We start from the raw sequence: 21,784 nt of genomic DNA, 5'->3' as shown, positions 1-21,784 counted from the left end.
TGTTTCCCTTCTCATGCGTGGAGTTTTTCACTCACAGAAGTTCCATTTGCTAATTAAATCATCCCTTCGTTGATGAATATATCATTTGTCACAGTGAACTTCTCTCTCGCCACAAGGGGGCAGAGGAAGCTTTGAGCACAGAAGAATCAAATCAAGCAGAATGAAAGCTTCAAATTGTCTTTTTTTTTCTCCCCCTCCAGACTTTCGAACCTCTCACATTTCACCACAGCGTGATCACACTCTTTGGAGGCTGATAAGCAACAAAACTGAAACCTGAGCACATTTTCAGTGTTTATTTCTTTCAAGTCATCCACATAATAAATAGAGACAATTCAAACCAATTACACCAGACAGAAAACGAAGTGAATAAGCTTGGCGTTGCTGAGCTGAAATAAAGCAGGCACTTAAAAAAAAAAAAAAAAAAAGATTAGTGTGTATTATTTAGCAGAATTTCAGTGGGATTTTTTTTTTTTTTTGCCTGCTACTGGATTAGCAATACAGATACAATAAGAACAGGACCAGGACACGTTTAAAAGCATATAAAAAAATAAATCTGTTTCTAGTCTGCAAATACACAACAACCAGAGCGTCTGGAGATAAACTAAAAACAGAAAATCAGTCTGAGGAGTTATTTAAATGTTAGCATGCAACAGAAGTGTCTGAGCTTGAATGTTTTTTGTTTATTTTCTGTTGAACGTAGATCCAAAATGTTGTGTTTGTACAGTATTCTACTCAAACTATGGGTTTAGGTTGAACCTGTCAGTCTGTCTGGACATGAGGACCATCTATAGCTTTACTAACAGAAATTACAAAATCCTTATTAATGCACTCTTTGTATTCTTCCTGTAAGATGCTGTTACTCCTTTCTCATGTCATTGAGTCCACAAAGTCAGACGGACTGAAATGAAGCTCGCAAAGAGGCCGAGTCGGGTTGAAATGTGATGCGCATGCTATGACAGCTTTATGTTTTTTTTGCACTTCTGCACAGTACTTTACTACCAGAGGTGGATCAACTATAAAAGCTATTTGTTGTAGATTTACATGTATGTGTACTTTAGCTTGTGGTCATTAACAGTCTACTCGATCAACTAAAAACTCACAGAGGACAACATTTTATGAACAACTGACCCTCACCGTCCTGCATATTTAAAAACAAATTCAAGTCAGTGGCTTGGCAACTGTTAAAAAAATGTGGCTGCAACACATTTTGGTCTTGCATACACAAATATTATCGGTCTAGTCCTAGCCCAGTCCCAAATTTTTGACTTTACAGTTTGCTCTAAATTTGAGGATTTGATCTCGGACTAGGCTGGATCCAGTGTTACAATAATGAGTGTATGAATGGACCACACAGTTTAGTATTAATAGATTTGAGAGGCGAAAAACAAAAAAAGCCAGTCCTCAGCTGAACACTCTTTTCAGACGTGAGGAAAAAGGTTTCACCCTTAAAATCTCCCTTATTTTCTTGGCACAAAGTGGTTTACAAAAAAAAATCCTCTGCCCATAAATACCGTTGAACGCGTCGTTGTGCCTGTACAGGTGAAAATAAAGCTCTGTCGTTGAATTCTAATCAGCACAAGTAAAACATGTAGTTTTGCTTTGACAAAAAAATCAACTCTTGGTATTAACTACGCCGTTGGAACTGAGACAGCAGGCAGGCAGAGGGGCGTGGGGGAACACCGGGTCGTCTTTGGCACACGAGTGCAGTTCAGAGGTGACCCGTCCTGTTTGTCTTGTACACTGATGGATGAGCTTTGATGTGAAAAACCAAAGCCTGCCTTTTCAACGCCAGCTTCCTCGTCATCTTCGTCCAGAGAAGCGAGTTTTAACATCCAGTTGAAGCGGGTCAGACCTCGCTCACCGGCAGATCGGCGTCTTCTAGGTCCAGGTGTGGGTCGGGTGTGTGGGGCTCGAAGCTGCTCCGCCGTCGCCACGGTGACTCCTCCTCGGAGTCAGCGATGGTGGTCGCCGGCGGCTCGCTGGTCACTTTGCCAGGCGCGTCTCCTGCAGGGACAGGCGTGCTGGCGGGTGGCTGTGACTGGGGCGTGGCAGCAGGCTCATGAAGTGCTCGCTGTCCCACGCCAGGCTGCGAGCGTGGGCCGCACGAGACAGCAGCCCCCCACTCTGGGTAGCATGGTGGCATGGCAGATATGGGCGAGCGAGGGACGGGGGGGCCCGCGGGGCTGCGGTAGAAAGTGGTACGGCTGCCGTGTTCCTGCAGCGGGAGGAGAAAAGCAAAAGAAAGCGTTGCTGTTAGCGAGAAAAGTCAACCCCCGATAAGCGTGGCGTATTTGAGACGAGCCAAAGTGAGTTACAGACTTGGAATTAGCACCAGCATTTGGGGCTTGATGTAGCTTGAAGGTCGGAGGTGCTGAAGAATGTAGCATTGCTAGAGAGGAGAGATGGTGGTAGTAGCAGTGGTAGCAGTAGTAGTAGCAGTAGTAGTAGTAGTAGTAGTAGTAGTAGAGGTAGCAGGAATAGAAGTGTCAGCAGGTTTTAGTTTTGGTAGTCTCAATAGGTTGCAGTGGAAGTTCAAACAGAGTGCCTTAGGAAGCAGTGGTTGGTTGTTGCTCATTATTTCACAGCCTTTCATTGTCAGATTTCAATCTCTGAAAAAAAACAAAAGCATGAGAAGAAAGAAGAAAGCACAGGAGAGGTAGTAGAAGCAAAAAGGGGTTGCAGTTGGTGAAATGTTGATTAGACAAACATCCCAGCAAGAAAGCCCCGAGACACTCCGATAGCACTACCTGTCACATTTAAAGGTCTTTATTGTCAAACATGATGCTACTTTGGCGTGATTTTGCATGTTTTTGCAACTTCTAGTAAATCCAAATGAAGTATTGTAGCACTAATATTTCTAATAATCTGACTGAGAGCCACACATGTACCAACAGATGCTTTATGCTGAATTCAAACGTCCAAAAGAGATGTAGATAATCTACCACAGAACACTTGGAACATTGCCTGCATATCGTTGCAGCTCTGGTAGCGGATATTATCACAAAGTGCAGGTATGTCCCATTAGCCTTTTGCAATCTTTAATAGCTCAAACAAACCTAATTATCATCATACAAAACCCAGCTCAGTGTGTAGCTCAGGACGTGTGGATTCAGCTTCAGTGAGTTCTCATTTACAAAGCCGTTACACCATTTAACCTTTAGCACACCGAGATATAAGGAAGTCAACATGAAAACAAGTATCTCATTATCGTGTGTATGACAAAGAGAGAAAAAAAAACATACAGGCAGCGAACAGGAGGGAGGAGGAGAGACAAGCAGGATGTCACACATCTAAGACAGGTACACAGCTGCAGCAGACTGCAGAGATAACAGGGCACGAAGGGAAGAGAAACAGAAGGTGTGAAAGACAGTAATAAAGACAAAGATAGAACCAGGCTAAAGGTATTCATAGCTAAGCTGGACAGCTAGTTCATGCAGTCAATGTCTGTTTATGCATGGACTGTACATGTAGAATCCCATTTTTACACTGAAACATCATCAGGAATGGTGAAACAGGTGAAAGCTGTGCAAGTGAAGCTGTAACGCAGGGAGGCAGGTAGTGACTGTCATATTCCAGCTGTTTACACTCATTCTGTAGCTCAGCAAAAACCTTAGCACTTGAAAGACTTGAGGTGTGCTTGATTTGAGTTACCATGCCTCTGGCGACAGCCATCACATGCAAGAGAATTAAGCACACCTTGAGTCTGAAAATTCCAGGATTTGCACCTGTTTAGCTGCAATCTATCTGAATTCAATGGACCTAACATTTAAGCAGAGCTTAATGTGACAATGCAGCAAAAGAAAAGCAAAAAAGGAGAAGAGGTGAATGAGAGAAGCAGCGAGGATGAGGGCATGAAGGGAGGAGCGCTTGTTGTGTTATCACAGCCATACTTAGGGTGTGGTTGGTTCTTAGCAAAAAATAAAAAAAGAGAGAGAGCATCAGATGTGCGGTCAGATCTGATCTGCTCCCACGTCTACAACCAAAAGGGCCAGCCAGTGAGTGGGAAAAAAAGTATTAAAAAGGTGAACTTATAGTTTAAAAAGGGGATTTAGACGAGCTGACATACGTGCTGCTGCACTCCCCGATTCGGGACGTATACCTCTGTATACAGGGGTTCGACAGCCGTCTGGCCTGCCGCATCTGCAACAACACAGTGCAAAGCAGGATTAGAGCAGATGGGCCGTCTGGCCACCGGGAGAGGAGGAGGTGGAGAGAATGTAACAGACTGAGAGAGAAAAAGAGAATAGAGAGAAGATGCACAGGAGAAGAAAAACAAGCAAGAAAGAAAGACACAGGACGCAAGAAAGGGAACTGTAGAGAAACAGACGTAGCGCAGAGATTGAATCCAGTCTAACCAGAAGGCAGCAGCTGCTGCAGAGGCCCATGTTTCCTCTGCAGCCGTGATTATAGTTTATGTCTCTTCTTACCTGCAGGTCTAGCTACCACTCTCTACAAGACTAATAAAGTCCTAAAACTCAGGTAGTGTCATGTGCTGCTGAATGCTGAAAGCTAGTGATGATGGAACAGGCTATCTGCAGACCAGAAGCCTGCTTTAGTTAAAAATAAAAACAGGGGCATCCTGGTAGGTCTGGAGTGGAGGAAAAAGTCCTGAGTTGGTGTCCAGCTGGACGCCTTTGTTGCATGTTTCTCATTTACTCACATCTATGGACTCTCTGTCTAATAAATGCATAACATGTTCAAAAGGGTGGTCTAAGAAAATCAGTACTTTGTTGGTGGGTGGTGATGAGGAGGGATGAGGAAAATGCAGAATAGGCTGTGCAAAGTTCAAGGTAAATACTGCACAAATATCCGATTAAAATACAAACATACATACATACAAACATACATGCATAATTAGTTTTTTTCGTCCTAATCATCCTTTTGTTTATGTTTCTGTGCAGCCTGAAAACTCATATCCCAAGTTGGGAGTTGAGAACAACTAGTGTAGGCGTGTTTCTGGACTATACAAGCACAATTTAATATTATTTAAATACAATTTTAAGGTCAATTTATCTGGAACACACTGCCAAATTGCAGTTTCTGCTATTCTGCATCAGCTTGGCATGAAAAAAGATTCTCACTGCAGCTGATTGAGCCACTGTGAGAGCCAAAAAAAGGACAAATAATAATCAGAACGATGACATGGGAGAAACAAATTATACATGTTTCTGTATGGGCCTGACTCAACTCTTCCAACCACCAGATGTCACTCACAAAGTCTCAGGTTGTGCTCATGCAAGACAAAGTCAATAAGGTCAGAGTTGTTTCTCTGCTACATTTGTGACTCCAGTCAAGATACATACTGTGGCTGCAGACCTCCCGGGTCCACGCTGGGCCACAATGGCCCCCGAGACAGCCTTGATCCAGCTGTGCATCTCCTCTGGACTGTCAGCCTGGTGGATACACAGAAAAAGAACAGTGAGAACAGAATGAGACAATTAGAAGTGGAAGTCACAATTAGTGGTTCAAGCCCAGAATGTATTAAGATTGCAGTGCACAAACATGTGGGGAAGCTCTGAGTGTTTGTATGAGAAATTCCCATCATCATAGAACACCGCATACCTGGATGTAAAACGTCCTTGATGTGGTGACGACTTCAAACAGATTATCTCTCATCATAATGTCACTAGGACAAAGTAGAAAACAAGTTGGATCATATTTTATCTCAGCTGTATCTTCATCTGAATCTATCTTTATCGGGACAGGTAAACACAATACTCCTGGACAAAGACATTTTTTTGTACAACAGGAAAATGTCGGGACATGTTAAATACCTCTGTTTGCACTCTTGGACTTTGTGAACTTCCTTCAGTGGGATCATTCTCAGAGGCTCTTTCTCCTAAAGGCAAGGAAACAACTGTTCACAACACAGGATAAATATTATTATCTGTATGTACACGTTGGCGACAAATGAGGCTGAGTAGCTGAGTTTGTTTGCTGTTTCACAGGGAGGGAATAAAGAGAACTCTCCTAGTAGTAGTAGCAGACTGTAAACACTCAGCTAAAAACCCTGATGGTTGTAACTTTCTTGACCCGGCTATTTGTTACAGTAGACAGAGAGTCTATGTCCTTGGGGCCTGTTGATAGCCAAATAGACAGATAAAGCTGTCAAATAAGGGCAGACCCTGACAAGGACGGGGTACGGGACGTGCAGCATTATCCTAACGACAGTCTGTGTGTGTGTGAATGTAACAAAGGCCAGGGGGGAACAAGGCATGATGGGACATGTGGAGCGAAGGCACTGAATTCCACACACTGCGGATACAACATGCTGGAACGTGTGACGGTGTGTTTTCAGTCACTTCGCCTCAGAATATGGTGGTGAATCAGATCCATACGTATTGTCAACAAATCATTCCTTAAATTAAGCTTCAAGTAAATGAATCACAGTTCATTACCAAATCGGACTTGAAGTAACTCATTGAGTTTTCTTCCAGGAGGAAATATCGACGTTTCCAGTTCCTCATCTGGGGAGAAAGGGGAAAAGATAATAATAATTTTTTTTTTTTTTATCGCACCCATACGATCAGCATTCACAAAGTGCTTTGACAGTTAAAAAATGCAAACACGAGACAATCAAACAAGCTATAGGAGACAAGTCAGAGCAGTCAATTAAAATATAGTAAAAATAGTAAAAATTAATTAATAAATCAAATGAATAATTAGCTAGATTAGCAATTATATCAAACAAAGGAACTAGACAGTTTGAAAATTAAAGAATAAGATCGTTAAAATTAAAAGTAAAAAAAAATGGAGAATTAAAGAACTAGAGAGACGACATCACACCAAAGAACCAGGCAGTAGTAAAAGTAAAATAAAACAAGACAGAACATCTAAAATAAACAGGCCATAATATGGAATAAAACACTAAAATTAATTAAAGCTAAACGTAAACCTCACATAAAAGTAGTTCTATAAAAGTGGGTTTTAAGAAGTGATTTAAATGAAGATGCTCAGATTTTCTGTATGGTTTCCAGGCAAAGAGAAACAATTTCCCCCAGTACTTCTAAATTTTACATTTTCTTCACATATAAGGGCAAGCACATTATCCTTGTGCATTTACACAACAGAAGTTGCATTTTCTTAAACAACCAAAATATTTACTATAATCAAGCAAAAATATTATCATTCCACAAATCATAAAACTAAGCCTTCTGTCCAACATGGACATGCCATGGATTTTGAGGATGTTGCTCTAATTCTAACTTTGTCAATGAAAACAGTAGGGCTGCAGCTATCGGTTAATCGTCTGTCTCTGTCTCATGCACGTTACAGCATCAAAAGCGAAAGTCAGCGCACTGTGCAACAGAAATAACTGTCCGGGCGGAATACAGGTGGTCGTCCACACGGTATCGTGCAAATATTATACATTTATCATTTCCTTTTTCTCATAAAAGCAGTGAGTTTATGAGTTTCTGTAACAAACAAAAAAAACAGGAAAGCTTGTGCTCATGAAGCAGTGATGAAGCCCAGCTGCCACGATGCAACGAAACCTGTCACCTGACTGTGACAGACGATATGACAGAAGACTAAAACTTTACTACTGCAGCTGTCCAAGAGGAGACGATGTAACACAACAGCCTTTAAAGCTCCATTGATCAATATCTTTATATCGATTAATGATATCAATACGGTGCGGCTGTCCGTCCCTGTTCCGCCCGGACGGTTATTTCTGTTGCACAGTGCGCTCACTTCCGCTTCTGATGCTGTAACGTGCATGAGACAGAGACAGACGATTACTCAATTAATCGATAGCTGCAGCCCTAGATAACAGTGTTGCAGATTTTTAGAAAGAGTCACCGAGTTGACTTAATGACTCCAACTGTTATCCAGGAAATGCCAGACACTCACCACAGCTCCTTGCTTGACGCAGTAGCCCGACTTGATGACGGTGTGCTCCTGAGCTGGTCTTCCCAGGAAGTAGGGCAGCTGGCTGTGGGAACGTTGCATGGCATCTCGCTCTGCTCTGTCTGCACCGTCACCACCTTCTTGCTGGAGGGGGAAGGATACCGGAAATATTGTCAACGCGAGGTCATACTTAAAAACAGATTTCGCGTGATTTTGTTGATTCTATGATGAAGAAGGTAAAGAAATTTGGCAGGCAGAGCTCAAGATGAACTTTTTACATTGAATGCATTGAGGGACCTAAGTTTTAAATGCGGGTGCACTGGCACATAATTTTTGCATGATGCTATGATACACCGCGATCTCTTGGAGGTGATCTCCGTTTATCCTGACATTAACAAATAATAAAAAACTAAAAATAGTACAAAAGAGCTGAAAATCTGCATGTACAATGTGGGTACACCTGGCAGCAGAAAGCAGTGGTGGGTTTATTACTGACTGATAATAAATGAATTGATAATTGCTGCTGGCTATTGGCCTTTCTCTCTCGAATCAGAGAGTTGGCTGACCTCTCCTCGCACCAAAAGTGACCTGATAACCCACACGAACTTGCTCAGACATGACATCAGCAATGTCTGAGCAAGCTCTCATAAATTTGCACTTGATATGCCAACAACTGACATCTCAAATGAGATGGGATAATAGTGTGTGACAGCAGAAAACAGGCAGAGATTTGCCAGTTAGCAAAAAAAAAAACATTACCAGAACAGCAACAAAGTGAATAAAGGACATTAAAACATCCAAAAAGAAACACGTTGTTTTCAATAATGCTTCTAATAAAGCAAATGTCACAGAAAGTCTCAGTTTAACTGGCATAAACAAAGTCCCATTAATTTGTGCAGTAACTTTGCTGGTGGACAATATAACATTAAGCTAAAATAGAACACCAAGTGCTGCGTTTTGGTCACATGTGCAACCAAAATTGAACCCTGGCAGGGCATGTGTAAAGTCATTACTAAAAATAAAAAACACAAGTTCTTCCTTAGATGTTATCATGAAGATATACAGCCTACAGTAGTAGTTTCTACACCTGCAACTAAGGATCATTTTTGTTTGGAATCAATCTGTTACTTTTCATATTAATCGCATTCATTAATAGAACTTATTGCAGTATATACTAGTGAAATATCACAATATCTCTGAGCCAACAATGGAGTCCTTAAACTGTTTTGTTTATCTGACCAGCTCGTCCAAAAACCCATCCATATGTGGTCTAAAAGTTTTTTTAAAAATTGCTGTAGAAGCAGAAAACGCATTTAAATTCATCTGAGAACCTGGAAGCAGCTCACTTATTAACAGATAACTGACAAATCAAGCATCAAAACAATCTGAAGGTTTTTCTCTTAGTTTCATGATAGTACAAAGGGAATGTGGGAGTGATAAGAGTTAAAATTATGGTATTTAAACTAATATAAAATGCTAACTTTTTACTCAGTGGGTCCAAAGACTGTACTGTGTACTGCCCACATCATTTATTTCCACTAAACAACAGTTTGTCATCGGTGTTCCCCCGCAGCTAACCTTTAAATGTAACATGTTACAGTACGTGGTAGAACATGTATTACGTGTTTAGGTCATGCTTACCTGTGTCTGGGTGACAATGGGAACTCCTCCGATGATCTCTGTCTTATAGGAGACTTGTTTCTTGGGCCCTGCGACATCAGGCAAAGCCTTCTGGTTTTCTGAATTCTGCTGGCCATCTGACAACTTTGGCACCTAAAGAAATAAAACACACATATGAAAAACGGGAAGATAATTTTGAATGAGCTGCTTTAAATCCCACAAAATGCCAGTGAGTTAGAAAAACATGTTAGCTTTGAAAAAAAAGAGCAAAATTACACAATTTGTCAGTAAAAGGAACTGTAAAAACAGGAATAATTGTCAGATTTTCAACTTTCTGACCATTTTGTCTAAAAAACGATCCAAAGATTCAGTCTCATTTAGACTTTTTTTTTAAATGTAAGTAGTAAAATAAAGGTAGCATGGTATGCACTATAGCAAGTATTGGTAACACCTCTTTACAGTTTTTTGTTTTTTTGGTTTTTTTTTTAATAAATAAAGTACATCATTAAAAAAAAAAATCTACTTTTGTTTTTTCTTTTTTTATTGTACATTTTTCATATTGTACCAGGGGCATTTTGAGTTCTCTCCACTTCCAGTTATGGCTGTGCTGTGTCCATAAAGGTGCAGGACTTTGTATTATAGTGAAAAATGAGTAACCCAGAAATTGTTCAAGGTTAAAAATACATACAGAATGAGATGTTTCGTGGAATTCTGCTGGTTGTAAAATAGTCCTTTTCTCTGTAGTTAAAGTGGAGTTTATGTATTCAGCAGTTGACAAAGCTGTAACACATTTTATATCCATTTCCTCTTGGCATGGCTAAGGCTTCATGGCGAACAATGGAATCAGCATTTTATTCCAGAACTCAGTGCAACAATACAACATCCTGTTAGTCATGCTCTGACTCACTTCGATCTACTTTCTTGATAGTCTTCTTATTCATTTCAACAGAGGAGGAAGAAATCAAAGTTTTTCCGATTGATGAAACATGAGCCAAAAGAACCAATTAGGACAGTTAGATCAGAGACGGAGTGTGTGTTTTGTATTTATCTGTGCATGTTGTGTGTGTTTGTGTCTTACAGTGATCTTGGTGGCTTTGTTGAGAGCGTTGACCCAGTCCACAAGGTCCTGCTGATCATTGGCCTGCAGGAAAAACTTCCTCATCCCAGCATTGATGACTAACAGATCATACAAAAAAATACAGCAGTGGGAACAACAGTAAGAATGAAAGTACAATGAAACCTCCTCTGATACAGTCAGATCACATCCTCTACACCAGGGTGGAAAATTCATCTTAGTTCAGGGGCCACATTCAGCCCAATTTGATTTCCAGTGGGCCGGATCAGTAAAATCACAACATAATAACTGATAAACAATGACAACTCTGAATTTTTCCTTTGTTTTAGTGCAAAAAAGTACATTATGAAAATATTCACATTTAATTATCTTTCTACAAAGTATTATGAACAAACTGAAATTTGTTAAGAAAAAAAAATTCAATCTCAACAACATTATGCCTCAGTTTATCCTTTACACATTACAACTTCCAGATCAGAGAATGTCTACAAAGAAGCAAAACATTTAGTCACAGGTATCTGGAACTGAACAATACAGTATTTTGCTTTAAAAAAGAAAAAAAACAAGAAAAGCAAGACAAAAATTACAAATTACAAAAATGAGACACAAAATGACAAAAGGGAGAAATAAAATGACAAAAAATGAGACAAACAACACAAAACAAAAACGTGACAAAAAAATGAGGCAAAAAAGTTACAAAGTCACAAAAAATGAACAAATGATACAAAAAATGACAAAAGCGTGAAAAAATACGACAAAAACGATACATAAAACAATGAATAAATCAGAACAAAATGACAAAAATGAGACAAAAAACACAAGCAAGACAAAAGTAAACACAAAATGACAAAAACGATATATAAAACAACAAAAAATATGAGGCAAACGATAAAGGTCGGACAAAAAAAACAAGATAGAATATACAAATGAGACAAAATGACAAATGAACAATGTGCGATCTAGTATTTTTACTTTATGATCAAAACAACTTGTCATGGTCTACGAGTTATTTCAAATTTATAGATTTACAAATTTACAAATTGTAGTTAGTATCTTCTCTGTAACTTTTACATTTTACAAAGTCATCCCACGGGCCGGATTGGACCTCTGGTGGGCCAGTTTTGACCCGCGGGCCGCATGTTTGACACTCCTACTCTACACCATCTGATTGATTCTGTGTCTTATATGAATCACACTACAAATACAAAAATGCACAATGAAGGGTTGACTACATGATCCATAGCCTTCTTGTAGAGAAAATATGATGAATGTCAGAACGCATCCGCCGCCACAAATTTCTCAGGGAGTCAAAAACAACCGAGCCAAGTGACTCTCCCACACACCACCAGCAGCATTTTCTCTCCATGAGGATAATGACCCATCTAGATTCAGCTGCCACAGTCTGCCACCACCTACCCACTTCTAACCATGACGGGGGGAAAAAGAGCCCACAGCCACCAATCACCAAATATTCTCACACACTTTCACACCCGTGTGAACACGAGCGAAATGTTTTCAATCATAAAGAAATTTCTGGGTCAAATGCTGATTAGCTATGGATCCGGTTTTCAGAGCTGAAAGAAAGGCTCTCGTTCTCTCTCGCTACCATAAATCCTTCAGTTCTGCAGCTCAAATCGTACTTGTGCCTCCTCTATTTCCTTTCGACACCATGGCCATAAATTACATTAAAGCTGGACTGGTAAATCTGACGGGGGCGAACTGTAAAAAGTCAAACTCTGTGGCACAATGAGGATCATTCTTCCTTCTTCTGTGTGTTTAGGTCCAGCTTTTAGACACATTTAGGACCTCTGTGTCTTTTTTCCACTTCCCTGTAAATAAATCTCTCTGTCTGGTCTAACTCAGCATAACATAATCAAACAGGATAAACCTACCAATGTGTCTGCTGTATGTGGAAGAGGTAAACTTTTTGGCAGTGGGGAAAAGGCTGAATTCTCTTGGGCAGAGCTGGGAGAGTGGGTATCAGATGTGACTCATAGCTACACATAATAAAACTCTGAATTCTGCTGGGAAATGCAGCCAATGACCAAAGTTCACACAAACACTCTTGATCTCTCTCACTATCTAGCACAAGGAAAATACTCAAATCCATCATCTATCACAGAACACAACCAAGTCTCCATTTTTATACTATGAAAGAATCTGCAAGCGTGGCGGCCATTACCCAACTTTTCTAAACACTTTTCTAGATGCAGGAAAAAGGTCAGCGGCAGGATTCATAGATATCAGCAAAACACGTGGCACAAAAACGGCCGAGTAAAAATAACCTCATACATCTCTGAATCGGGTTCCGATTAGGATGCCGGCATCCTGTTGAAACTTCAACAAGGCAGCTGGTGTGCACACAGCCAGACGTACATACAGTCGCAGTAGTCAGCTCCCCGTCACACACCAGTGTTTCCTGCTATTGAATTAGATGGAAGACGAGGAGAGGGGCTAGTAAATAATAACGCCGATGGGGGTTTATTCTTGAATAAACTGATGTGGTTCCTATTTGTGCAACTTTCTTTTTATTTCCATTTTGACCACACAGGCAGAGAAGACAAAGAAAAAGATATTCCTGAAAATAGACTCATTATAAATAGTAAACTATAAGGATTAAAATAACATGCATCTAGGCTAACTGGTAACAATTATATGACACTCAATGAGACACTAGTTGTTGTGGTATGTAGAATTGTTTTATTTCTACAGAAATAATACAATCCAGATCTCAGTTAGTAGAAATTAACTGAATTTGGCAAAATTTTTCTTCTGATCACTTGACTTAAGTTTTCCTATGGTTCGTGGCCTTGAAACTGTGCACAAAAGGCATAGTTTTGAGCCATTTTTGACCAGTTCTGAGTTATTTTCAACAGTTCTTGAGTCATTTTGGACAATTTTTGTAAACTAAACTATCACAGAAGTACAAAAGTTACATTTCTTTGATAATTTAGTTCACAAAAATTGTCCAAAATGACTCAAAAACTGTTGAAAATAACACAGAATTGGTCAAAAATGGCTCAACTGCTTAAAATCCTTTGGTACTTAAATATTCTTAAGGTTCAACTTAAAGTCTTCTGTCGTCAATATACCAGCATAGCAAGAGAGCGGCTGCCCATGTATACAATGAAGGTTTAAAACTTCTGGAAAACGAATCCAACAGTCGTGCTGAGCCTTAAGGATGTATACAATGCAAAACAGCTTGTTTACAGTGAAAACTCCATCAGGTATTGTTTAAATTTAGCCAGATGAGATGAAAACCTCAGCTTCTCTGCAGGAAATACGGTGGACAATTATAAAATAGACCATTAAAAGAAATGTCTAATTGTCAAGACTCTGGATTTGTGAAGAAAATGATCCTAGAAAACTTATCAGGTGCCAACACAACCACCACAATGATTAAGGAAATCTGAAATGCACAAGCAATCCTTAAATAGTTAAACCAGGTCATCACAAACCCGAGTCACTAACTGCTGCAGCCTCCTGCATCTCTGTGTGTTGACTAAACACACAGCATCGAACGAGGCTGCCTGGCCAGTGGTGGAGAAAGTATGTGGAGAGCAGAGCTTGACCAAGTTTAGGGGGCAGACAAGGACAACAAACATTCCTCCCTTAGGTTATATTCAGGGTACTCAGCTTAGTCAACATGTGATTAAGCACAGCATCACTGCTGATGTTTGCAGAGCACTGCGGACATTTGTTAAGTTCTACTCTTTTAAAAGTTGCAAGATCGTCTGACATGTCAGAAACCTATTAAATATACGTACTGAAACCAAACCTCAAGAACTAGGTGAATTATTTCTGAATGTGTCTATACTTTCTATGACCATACTGCTCTGACAAACCATCAAATGGGTCATTAAACAGCAGGCAGTAAGATTGGAGTGTTTTCTTACCAAAGCAGAATTCTGCTTTCGGCCTCAGCTTAGTGGCATCGCTGACCTGCAGGAGGACAAAGCCTGAAGCTGTTAGATTCCTGGTTCAACTAAATACTGGAAATGATTCCAATAATACAGAATCTAATCATGTTTGAGAAAGATAGGTTTCAGTGGTAATTCTGCTTACCTTAGAGATGTACGTGAGCTTCAGGGAACCAACACAGTCTGCACCAATAGGCAGGTTCTGTGGGAGAATGGCAAAAAGAAAAAGCTAAAACTAATGATACAATTACACAATACAAATGACCCTTACGCCTTAGCTGTGGGAGACTGACTGTGCTCTGTTGGGGGACTGAAGTTAAGTTCTACAAAGCAAGTCAATATTATAGAGTAAGAACAGTAGACTTTGGCTGCACTCCATCATAGTTAATTTCAGTGCCTTGCTGTGCTTCCGAAACTAGGGGATCCAGATTTAACGTCATTAAAATTTAACCTTTTCCAATCTATAAAAAGAAAGGGACTCGCTGAATTATTTAAAATTTCTCCTCCACTACATCATTTATGAATACTTCATGTAACAGCGCGCTTACAAATGCAGCCTCACCAAAGCAGCACGATGTACAAACCGGGAGGACGGTTACGCTGCAAAAACTGCGACGCCAAGGGTCACAGAGCAGACAATGATGGCCACTGTGGTCGATGCAAATATCGCCGCCGCCGTGACGTCACAGGCTCATCCAGACAAACAGCTAATCCCAGGTTTAGAGTTAAAACATTCTAAATGATTCACAGCAATGTCTGCCAGTAGCTGCGAGACAGACACACTGTTCTGACATACTCCTGTGCCTGGAATATGTGTTTCCCAATTCTGTCAACTGGAATTACGTAATACAGGTTCAGCCATCCTTGGAAGCCTGTCTGGCAGTGGAAACATTTAGAATGTACCTCATTTTGTGGTGATAATGAATGCAGACAGCTTAGCTAGAAGTGGCCTGCAGTCAGCATACAGTTGCATGAAAGCTGATTATCTAGAATGATAACTAGCCGGCATGTAGCTGCCTGTAGATTCGCCAGTTTTCCAGAAAACAAATTAAACATTTGCATGTGCAGCTACCTGGAAAATAAAGGTAAGTGCTAAGCTAACACAGCTAACTGTGTGTAATTACCTGCGGGTTGTCCATGAACCACACCAAGCTCCCCTGCTGTGTGTCCAGTATGAAGTAACGACGCAGGAACTTGCCACTGCTCTCGTTCTCCTCGATGTCCAGAAAGCCACAGATGCGGTTCTGTCGGTCCACGTAAGGCATCTCGTCGCCGGGACATTCCCTGGCCTGCTCAGGCCGGGAGTGGAGCGAGAGGAGCAGGGAGAAGAGCGGGGGGCGTGTGGGGACTGGGGTAGAATTCCTTCAGGACATAGATAAAAGAGCAGAAAGAGAGGTGTGTGAGGTGGGAGGGAGGAAGTGAGGAATTTCAGTTGTCTTTGCTCCCTCTTTGCCTTTCTCTCTGTATCTACTGTATCTGTGGTCTCTCTGCCACCTGGAACTCACCAGGCTACAGCCAGCGAGGGGATCATGTGACACAAACCACAACCCCGCCTTTATCCTTTTATATCAGCCTCACCCACTCTCTCTCCCTCTTTTTTTCCTGTAACACATACTCCACACTGTCACTCTCTCTTCTACCTCCTCCACCCACCCTGCCTCGCTCTCTTTCTTTGCTTCTCCCTCTTGCCTTGCAGTGTTCTCCTCTCTCACTTTTCTGAGCTATCTCCTCCCAACCGCTCTCTCATCCGATTTGGCAAGCCTCTGGCCAGCCCCTTCTATCTCCTCCCTCCCTGCCTCCCTCCCACCACAGCTGAGCACCCGCTTCGGCATTGTCAAAAAAAAAAAAAAAAAACACCACCGAGCTCGGCCATGTTCGACACGACGAGAAAACACAAACACCCAAAAGGAGCCGCGTGGGAGAGAATGTGCAATATTTAACCTGCCGAGCTCTGACACGTCCCTGGAACCTACTGCTCTCTGTTAATCAACAAAAAAAAGTACATGTCTGGAGTACATCTGTTCAGTCCTACGTGTGTGAATGCTTGCGTCTCAATGTCAAAGCCTGCGTGGGTGGGTGCAGCGTTACTGTAGGCATATTGTCGCATTAGCCTGTTTAAGCTGCTGTCTTTTTGGACGGAGCCTAAAATATGTGAGTGAGATGAGTCTGTGGAAGGCAAAGATAAAGACGCTCTTTCTCCAGAACATTATGAGCACTGTGTGGGCGGACGGGGGCAAAGAAGGGACAAAAGGCACGGTTGTTGTGCATGGACTCTGGGGCTGAGAGCGGCTCAGTTAGCCGCTGCATCTACCCGAGTCATCCCATTTGACACACAGGCACAAGAGAGGACCAACACTGTCAGAGGCGACTATCTCGACACAACACAAACACTGATTGTCATGTGAGAGAAGTCTCTGTGGAGTGTAGCGATCCCGTAAATGAGGTACTGTGCACGAGTTCAGCTGCAAGCGTGTTCGTGCATTTTAGGGATGCACAGTAGATCGCAGAGATAATGCAATAAGCTGAGCACACTGCAAAATGGTGGCCTACTTTTAAAGTTCTTAAAAACATTTGTGCTAACTACAGCAAGACTGCCACCAGACTGTCGAAGCTGTTACCAATACTGACACTTGAGTTTTAAAAATCTGTCAATCTATTCTCCAGTATTTATTTAAAAATGTGAAAAAAAATTGTAACCAAGATATGCACTCTGAAGAACATTTAAAGCAGCTATAAATTATGCTTTTTATACTCAGGTATCAGTACTAATATGACACACTAACAGAATTATCACCTCTGCAGCAGGGCTCAACAAATAATCAAAGTAATATCAAAATCATAATATAGCCAAGTGCAATGTCCAAATCGCGAGATATGTCTGTAAATAATATTCTCCAACCATAAAAGAACATGCTTGCTGGGTACAGACAGCAACAAAAATCATCATTTACATGCTGTTTGTATTGTTACTAGTGCTGTCAAACAATAAAAAAATCTTAAATGAGCAAACTGACTCAAGAAAGAAGGGAAAAAAAAAAATATATATATATATATGTGTGTGTGTGTGTGTGTGTGTGTGTGTGTGTGTGTGTGTGTGTGTGTGTCTTTCATTTCGAGGTGCTTGGTTCTGCCACCATGGGATCAATTGCCCATTTGCACATGCGTGACGGTGAGTCTACTAGGACAAACTTCCCGAAATGCGTTGCCAGAGACGTTTTAGGGATTTAGAGTCATTCTGCAATGGGTTTGCGTTAAAATGTTCAATCAGATTGATCATGATGACCGATTAATTCGCATTAACGCGTTCATTTTGACAGCACTAATTGTAACAGTACAACTGCATATTATTCAGGCCTACTTTGCAGGTTCCTTCGCCTTTAGTTTCAGCTTATTGCTTAGTTGCCACCCCATAGCTCCATCGTTTTGGTCATTTTGTGTCATTTTTGATGAAAGTAGGCAGTTGTTTTATGCTCAGCCAAAGAGACAGAAACAATTAGAAGCTAGATGCTGAATGTAGTAAAACTCTTATTAGCAAAGGTGTCACATATTTTCCCTCAGGAGACGAAAGCAAAGCTAAACATGAGTGAATATTAGACATCGGGCAGGAAAGTGACTCCAACTGAATGACAATGCAGCTGCTGTTATTCACGGACACCATTACGCATGCAGTTAGCTCATATTGGCAGGAATATACGTCCAGGCCCATGTATCTAAGTCTAATCCATTTTGAATTCCTTCTAACTCTTGAAAATGTGCACATATAAGATTTACATTCTCACCACTCCCAGTTCTGGTTATATTTTGGATATGATAATAATGCAGAACATGGAAAAACTTGCTTTTTCACATCTCTGCATACACAATCACAACTTTATGCAACCTCTCTGCTCCAGTCACTGCAGGCAAGTCTCCACCTCCTTCACATACAAGCAAACTTTGCCATCAGTGAGATAATTGGATTCATTGTCATCTCCTCAGGTATCTCAGAAGTTAAAGACAGTTTGCTGACAGGTCGGGCTGATGGACATTATTACCCTGCTGGATTTGTTTTCATCTTATCACTCTATATAAAGAAATAAAGTGAAAATAGAATTTACATAGCAGACAGTCATCTGAACCATAAGGCGTTTATATGACGCAGCATCCCAGTTTCTATTTGAGAATTCCTGGTGGCATATTTGGGTTTCTGTAGCCAGGATATGAGGTTTACATGGTCAAACACATAACCAGGATATTTCAAAAAAATACATCATTGTGAGGATACTGGCAATTCTGTCTGGGCTCACTGAGCAAAGTTTCCTATGTAATGCACATGACTGTAAAAAGACAGTCAACAAGAGAAAGTGAGAGGAATACACTGACAGAACCAATTTTCAAATAAAGGAGAGGCAAGAACCAGAAGACAAGCAAGTTTAAAGGTCGAACTCCAAGATAAGGCTGCACGATATTAGTTATCTTTGTACAAGGTCAAAGATTCCCCAGGTAAAGTCACTCTTTACATTTGCTGGAAGGCTCTTAGCAAGTTATCAGTCAGTGGTTAAGTCTGGATTATTCTTCATTGTGGACACACAGTCACCTAGAGAGACCACAGGCATCTAGATGTTGCTACTGAACTACTTTTCTCATCCACGAGGAGTCCACTTGGACAGCTCTGTTCCTTACATGTACAGTAGGTTTGTATCTGAATGTTTACCCACATGTGTGCTGTTGTCCTCTTGTAGCATAGTCTCCACCAGGACACCAGTTTTGGGACTTGGGAAGACAGCAAAGTTTACGTCACCCAGCCCCTAGCAGACCCTCACACCCGCAGAAAGTGCCTTACCTGCCTTAGGTGTTGAATGTCTGTATTTTATTTTCATTTGGGTTTGATGGATTATTGGTTTGGTCAATTATCAGATTCAATTTCCAATATTTTTACAATTATTGATATCTATCTTTTTTGTCATTTTTAACCCTCCTATTATCTTTGGGGTCAATTTGACACCTTTCAATGTTTAAAGTCTCTAAATAAATGAGTGACATCATTTTTTTTGCTTCATATTTAATGACTTTTGCTAATTTAATGAGGACAACTAGGTAAACATAAAATAAATGTAATGATATGTTTTCAATGTCTTGTACACATATTTTTTGCATCAGTGTTCTTTGGGGTCAATTTGACCCCAGGCTTTTAGCTGTAGATAACATATAAGAAATGTCAACATTTTACACAATTTGGTTTTGGTTGTTTTGGATGATACTGAGGTCACTACAACATGCAATTTTATAGTCTTCAAAAAACTTTAGGGCGCTAAACTTTTTGAAATTTTGTTTATTTTTCCTGGGGTCAAATTAACCCTGAGCATAATACATCTTACTATTCTTGATAACAGAGATAGTTTTTCATTCCAAATGTTACAGATAACAAAAATATGTACTTTGAAATAATATACAGTCATTAAAACATCAAAAAGAGATCTACTTCCAACTTAAGTCAGTCAGTGGGATTTTATTGTGATCTGCAAATGTCTCCATAGTCGCATAACAGGTATTCTGGATGTGTAAGGGGAGTGGATGGGGGTTGTTTTATTGAAAGGGCTATTTAGGTAGTCAACAAACACACATAAAGAATCTGATACATAAACTCGGTGAACAATTTTAATAATGAGAATTTTCTGGAGGTTTAAATTGCTGGAGTCAAACTGACACCAAGGATAAAAGATGTTAGTAAATTTGAAGGTAAGAGGAGGATTAAACTGATTTTCAAATTTTAAAAAAGTCAATTTAAAAAAGTGGTACTTTGGCTCTTATGCAGCTGCCTCCGTCTGTCTGGTGTTGAGCCATGTCCCACCCTCAACACAATATGATATGTTACATGTCCTAACAATGACAAATAAACGCTGGAAAGTTCTCTTTTATATTGAACACGTTAGATATAGATACTGAAAGGCATTGCAACTGAATTTTGTGTTATTCTGAATTTTGACACCAAGATTTTCACATAAGGTTCCAAGTATTGGTTATTGATCTCTTTGGTTACTAATAATCTGCCCTGACAAAAACATACCGGTTTACTGCTTTTTTTGATGATCTGTGACCACTGATGCTGAGCAGAATTTGTTTTAAACCCTGCCTATGCTCACACAGAAAAGCACTACTTGGTGTCAAGGAGACTGCAGTAGTTGTGCATTTGGTTTTTCAGACGCATCAATAAAAAAAGTGAGATGATATAAGACACCAAGGTACAAAAGTTACTGGAGCACAGGCAATCTAAGAAAAGGGCAGGGACTTTACTGACTCTGCAGGTCAAAAGTGGGACAGGCAATTCCAGTTCAGATGAAAGTCACTTCTTGGTCAGAGCCTGGGTCTGAATGGAGCACATCAGGCCAGCAGGTTTGACAGGCTTCGGCCTTTACATTTTGGTCAGACATAGTCCTGTCTGCCACAGCAGTAAGCTAGTGTGGGTTCATGTATTTGCAGAGCACAGAAAAAATGAAGATGCACACCAGGTATTAGATTACTGACTGAGCCCTGACACTGAAACAAAAGACTAAGCCAGCCAGCTTTCGTAATCCAAGCAGGAAAATAACGCTAAACACACAAACGGCTAAAGTGAGGGAACCTTAACAGAGTAGCACAACATTTGTGTGTTAGCAGCATCAGCAGCTGTGGCCTCAACTTCACTGGGAGACATGGCTCAGGTTAGCTCACTGTTAGCACACCGCAAACTTGTAAAAACGATTCACCGACCGTCTAACATTACATTAATTCACCACGTTAAACCACTATTCCTATTTCGCTGTTAGGAACAAATAGCTAATATCTAACCGTCTTAGCAAACACTCGTACACATAAACCGAACCCAGCTAACAGCGGCGACTCCCGTTAGCCAGCTTCGTAAAATATTAACAGGCAACTTTAACTGTACTAAACGGCCAAGTTAGCTGCCTTAGTCACTTATTTAATGCTGTGCAACGCTAAAGGTCAGCTCACCCGAGTCTTCCCTCCTGTAACTGCTTTAATCAGCAGCCGTCGGTGTCGGTGTTGTCGGTTCTGTCCGCGGTGTCTCAGCCCATCTCCCCCTCTGATCCAGGACACGCAGCTCAGACTGCTGCTGCTCGGCGCACCGCAGATCCACTATCCGCCAGATGATCACTCTGAGCGGAAAAGAGTGGTCGATTTAGATAGATAGATAGATAGATAGATAGATAGATAGACAGACAGACAGACAGACAGACAGACAGACAGACAGACAGACAGACAGATAGATAGATAGATAGATAGACATTTTAATATGCACGTTCACATTAATATTTAGATAGAAGATAGTACACGTTATACA

At 40.7% G+C, this 21,784-nt stretch overlaps 1 protein-coding gene across 9 annotated transcripts; it reads right to left on the bottom strand.

Annotated features, from left to right (window-relative positions):
- Positions 1 to 278: 278 nt before the first annotated feature.
- On the bottom strand, positions 279 to 21,582 carry LOC111571501 (pleckstrin homology domain-containing family A member 1). 9 transcript variants are annotated; one of them, XR_002746382.3, is made up of 15 exons: positions 15,969 to 16,125; positions 15,588 to 15,825; positions 14,609 to 14,665; positions 14,440 to 14,485; positions 10,547 to 10,644; positions 9,490 to 9,621; positions 7,852 to 7,992; positions 6,399 to 6,467; positions 5,775 to 5,839; positions 5,563 to 5,626; positions 5,304 to 5,393; positions 4,067 to 4,140; positions 3,243 to 3,317; positions 2,320 to 2,609; positions 2,076 to 2,215 (listed from the first exon to the last, which is right to left on the bottom strand). XR_002746382.3 is itself a non-coding variant. In XM_023274691.3 (14 exons), exons 2-14 carry the CDS (start codon positions 15,726 to 15,728, stop codon positions 1,984 to 1,986), a joined length of 1,284 nt encoding a protein of 427 aa, XP_023130459.1. In that variant the 5' UTR covers positions 15,729 to 15,825; positions 21,436 to 21,582; the 3' UTR covers positions 279 to 1,983. The 9 variants fall into 9 exon arrangements, 5 of the variants coding, with proteins under 5 accessions (XP_023130459.1, XP_023130456.1, XP_023130458.1 ...); XM_023274691.3 differs by lacking the exons at positions 2,320 to 2,609; positions 15,969 to 16,125 and adding an exon at positions 21,436 to 21,582 and having other exon boundaries at positions 279 to 2,215; XM_023274688.3 differs by lacking the exon at positions 2,320 to 2,609 and having other exon boundaries at positions 279 to 2,215.
- Positions 21,583 to 21,784: the final 202 nt, after the last annotated feature.

Source organism: Amphiprion ocellaris, chromosome 16 (genome assembly GCF_022539595.1).
Source record: "Amphiprion ocellaris isolate individual 3 ecotype Okinawa chromosome 16, ASM2253959v1, whole genome shotgun sequence".
Taxonomy (NCBI): Eukaryota; Metazoa; Chordata; class Actinopteri; family Pomacentridae; genus Amphiprion; species Amphiprion ocellaris.
This window is presented reverse-complemented; position numbering and strand designations above follow the sequence as displayed.

What these genes read in the sequence shown, in the direction of transcription:
- LOC111571501 (XM_023274688.3), bottom strand. Translation starts at nt 15,994, where the DNA reads ATGATCCCCTCGCTGGCTGTAGCCTG. An exon ending in ACAAAGCCACCAAGATCACT is followed by an intron (nt 9,622 to 10,546) that starts GTAAGACACAAA and finishes TTATTTCTTTAG; the next exon opens with GTGCCAAAGTTGTCAGATGG. An exon ending in CAAGGACGTTTTACATCCAG is followed by an intron (nt 5,394 to 5,562) that starts GTATGCGGTGTT and finishes TGTATCCACCAG; the next exon opens with GCTGACAGTCCAGAGGAGAT.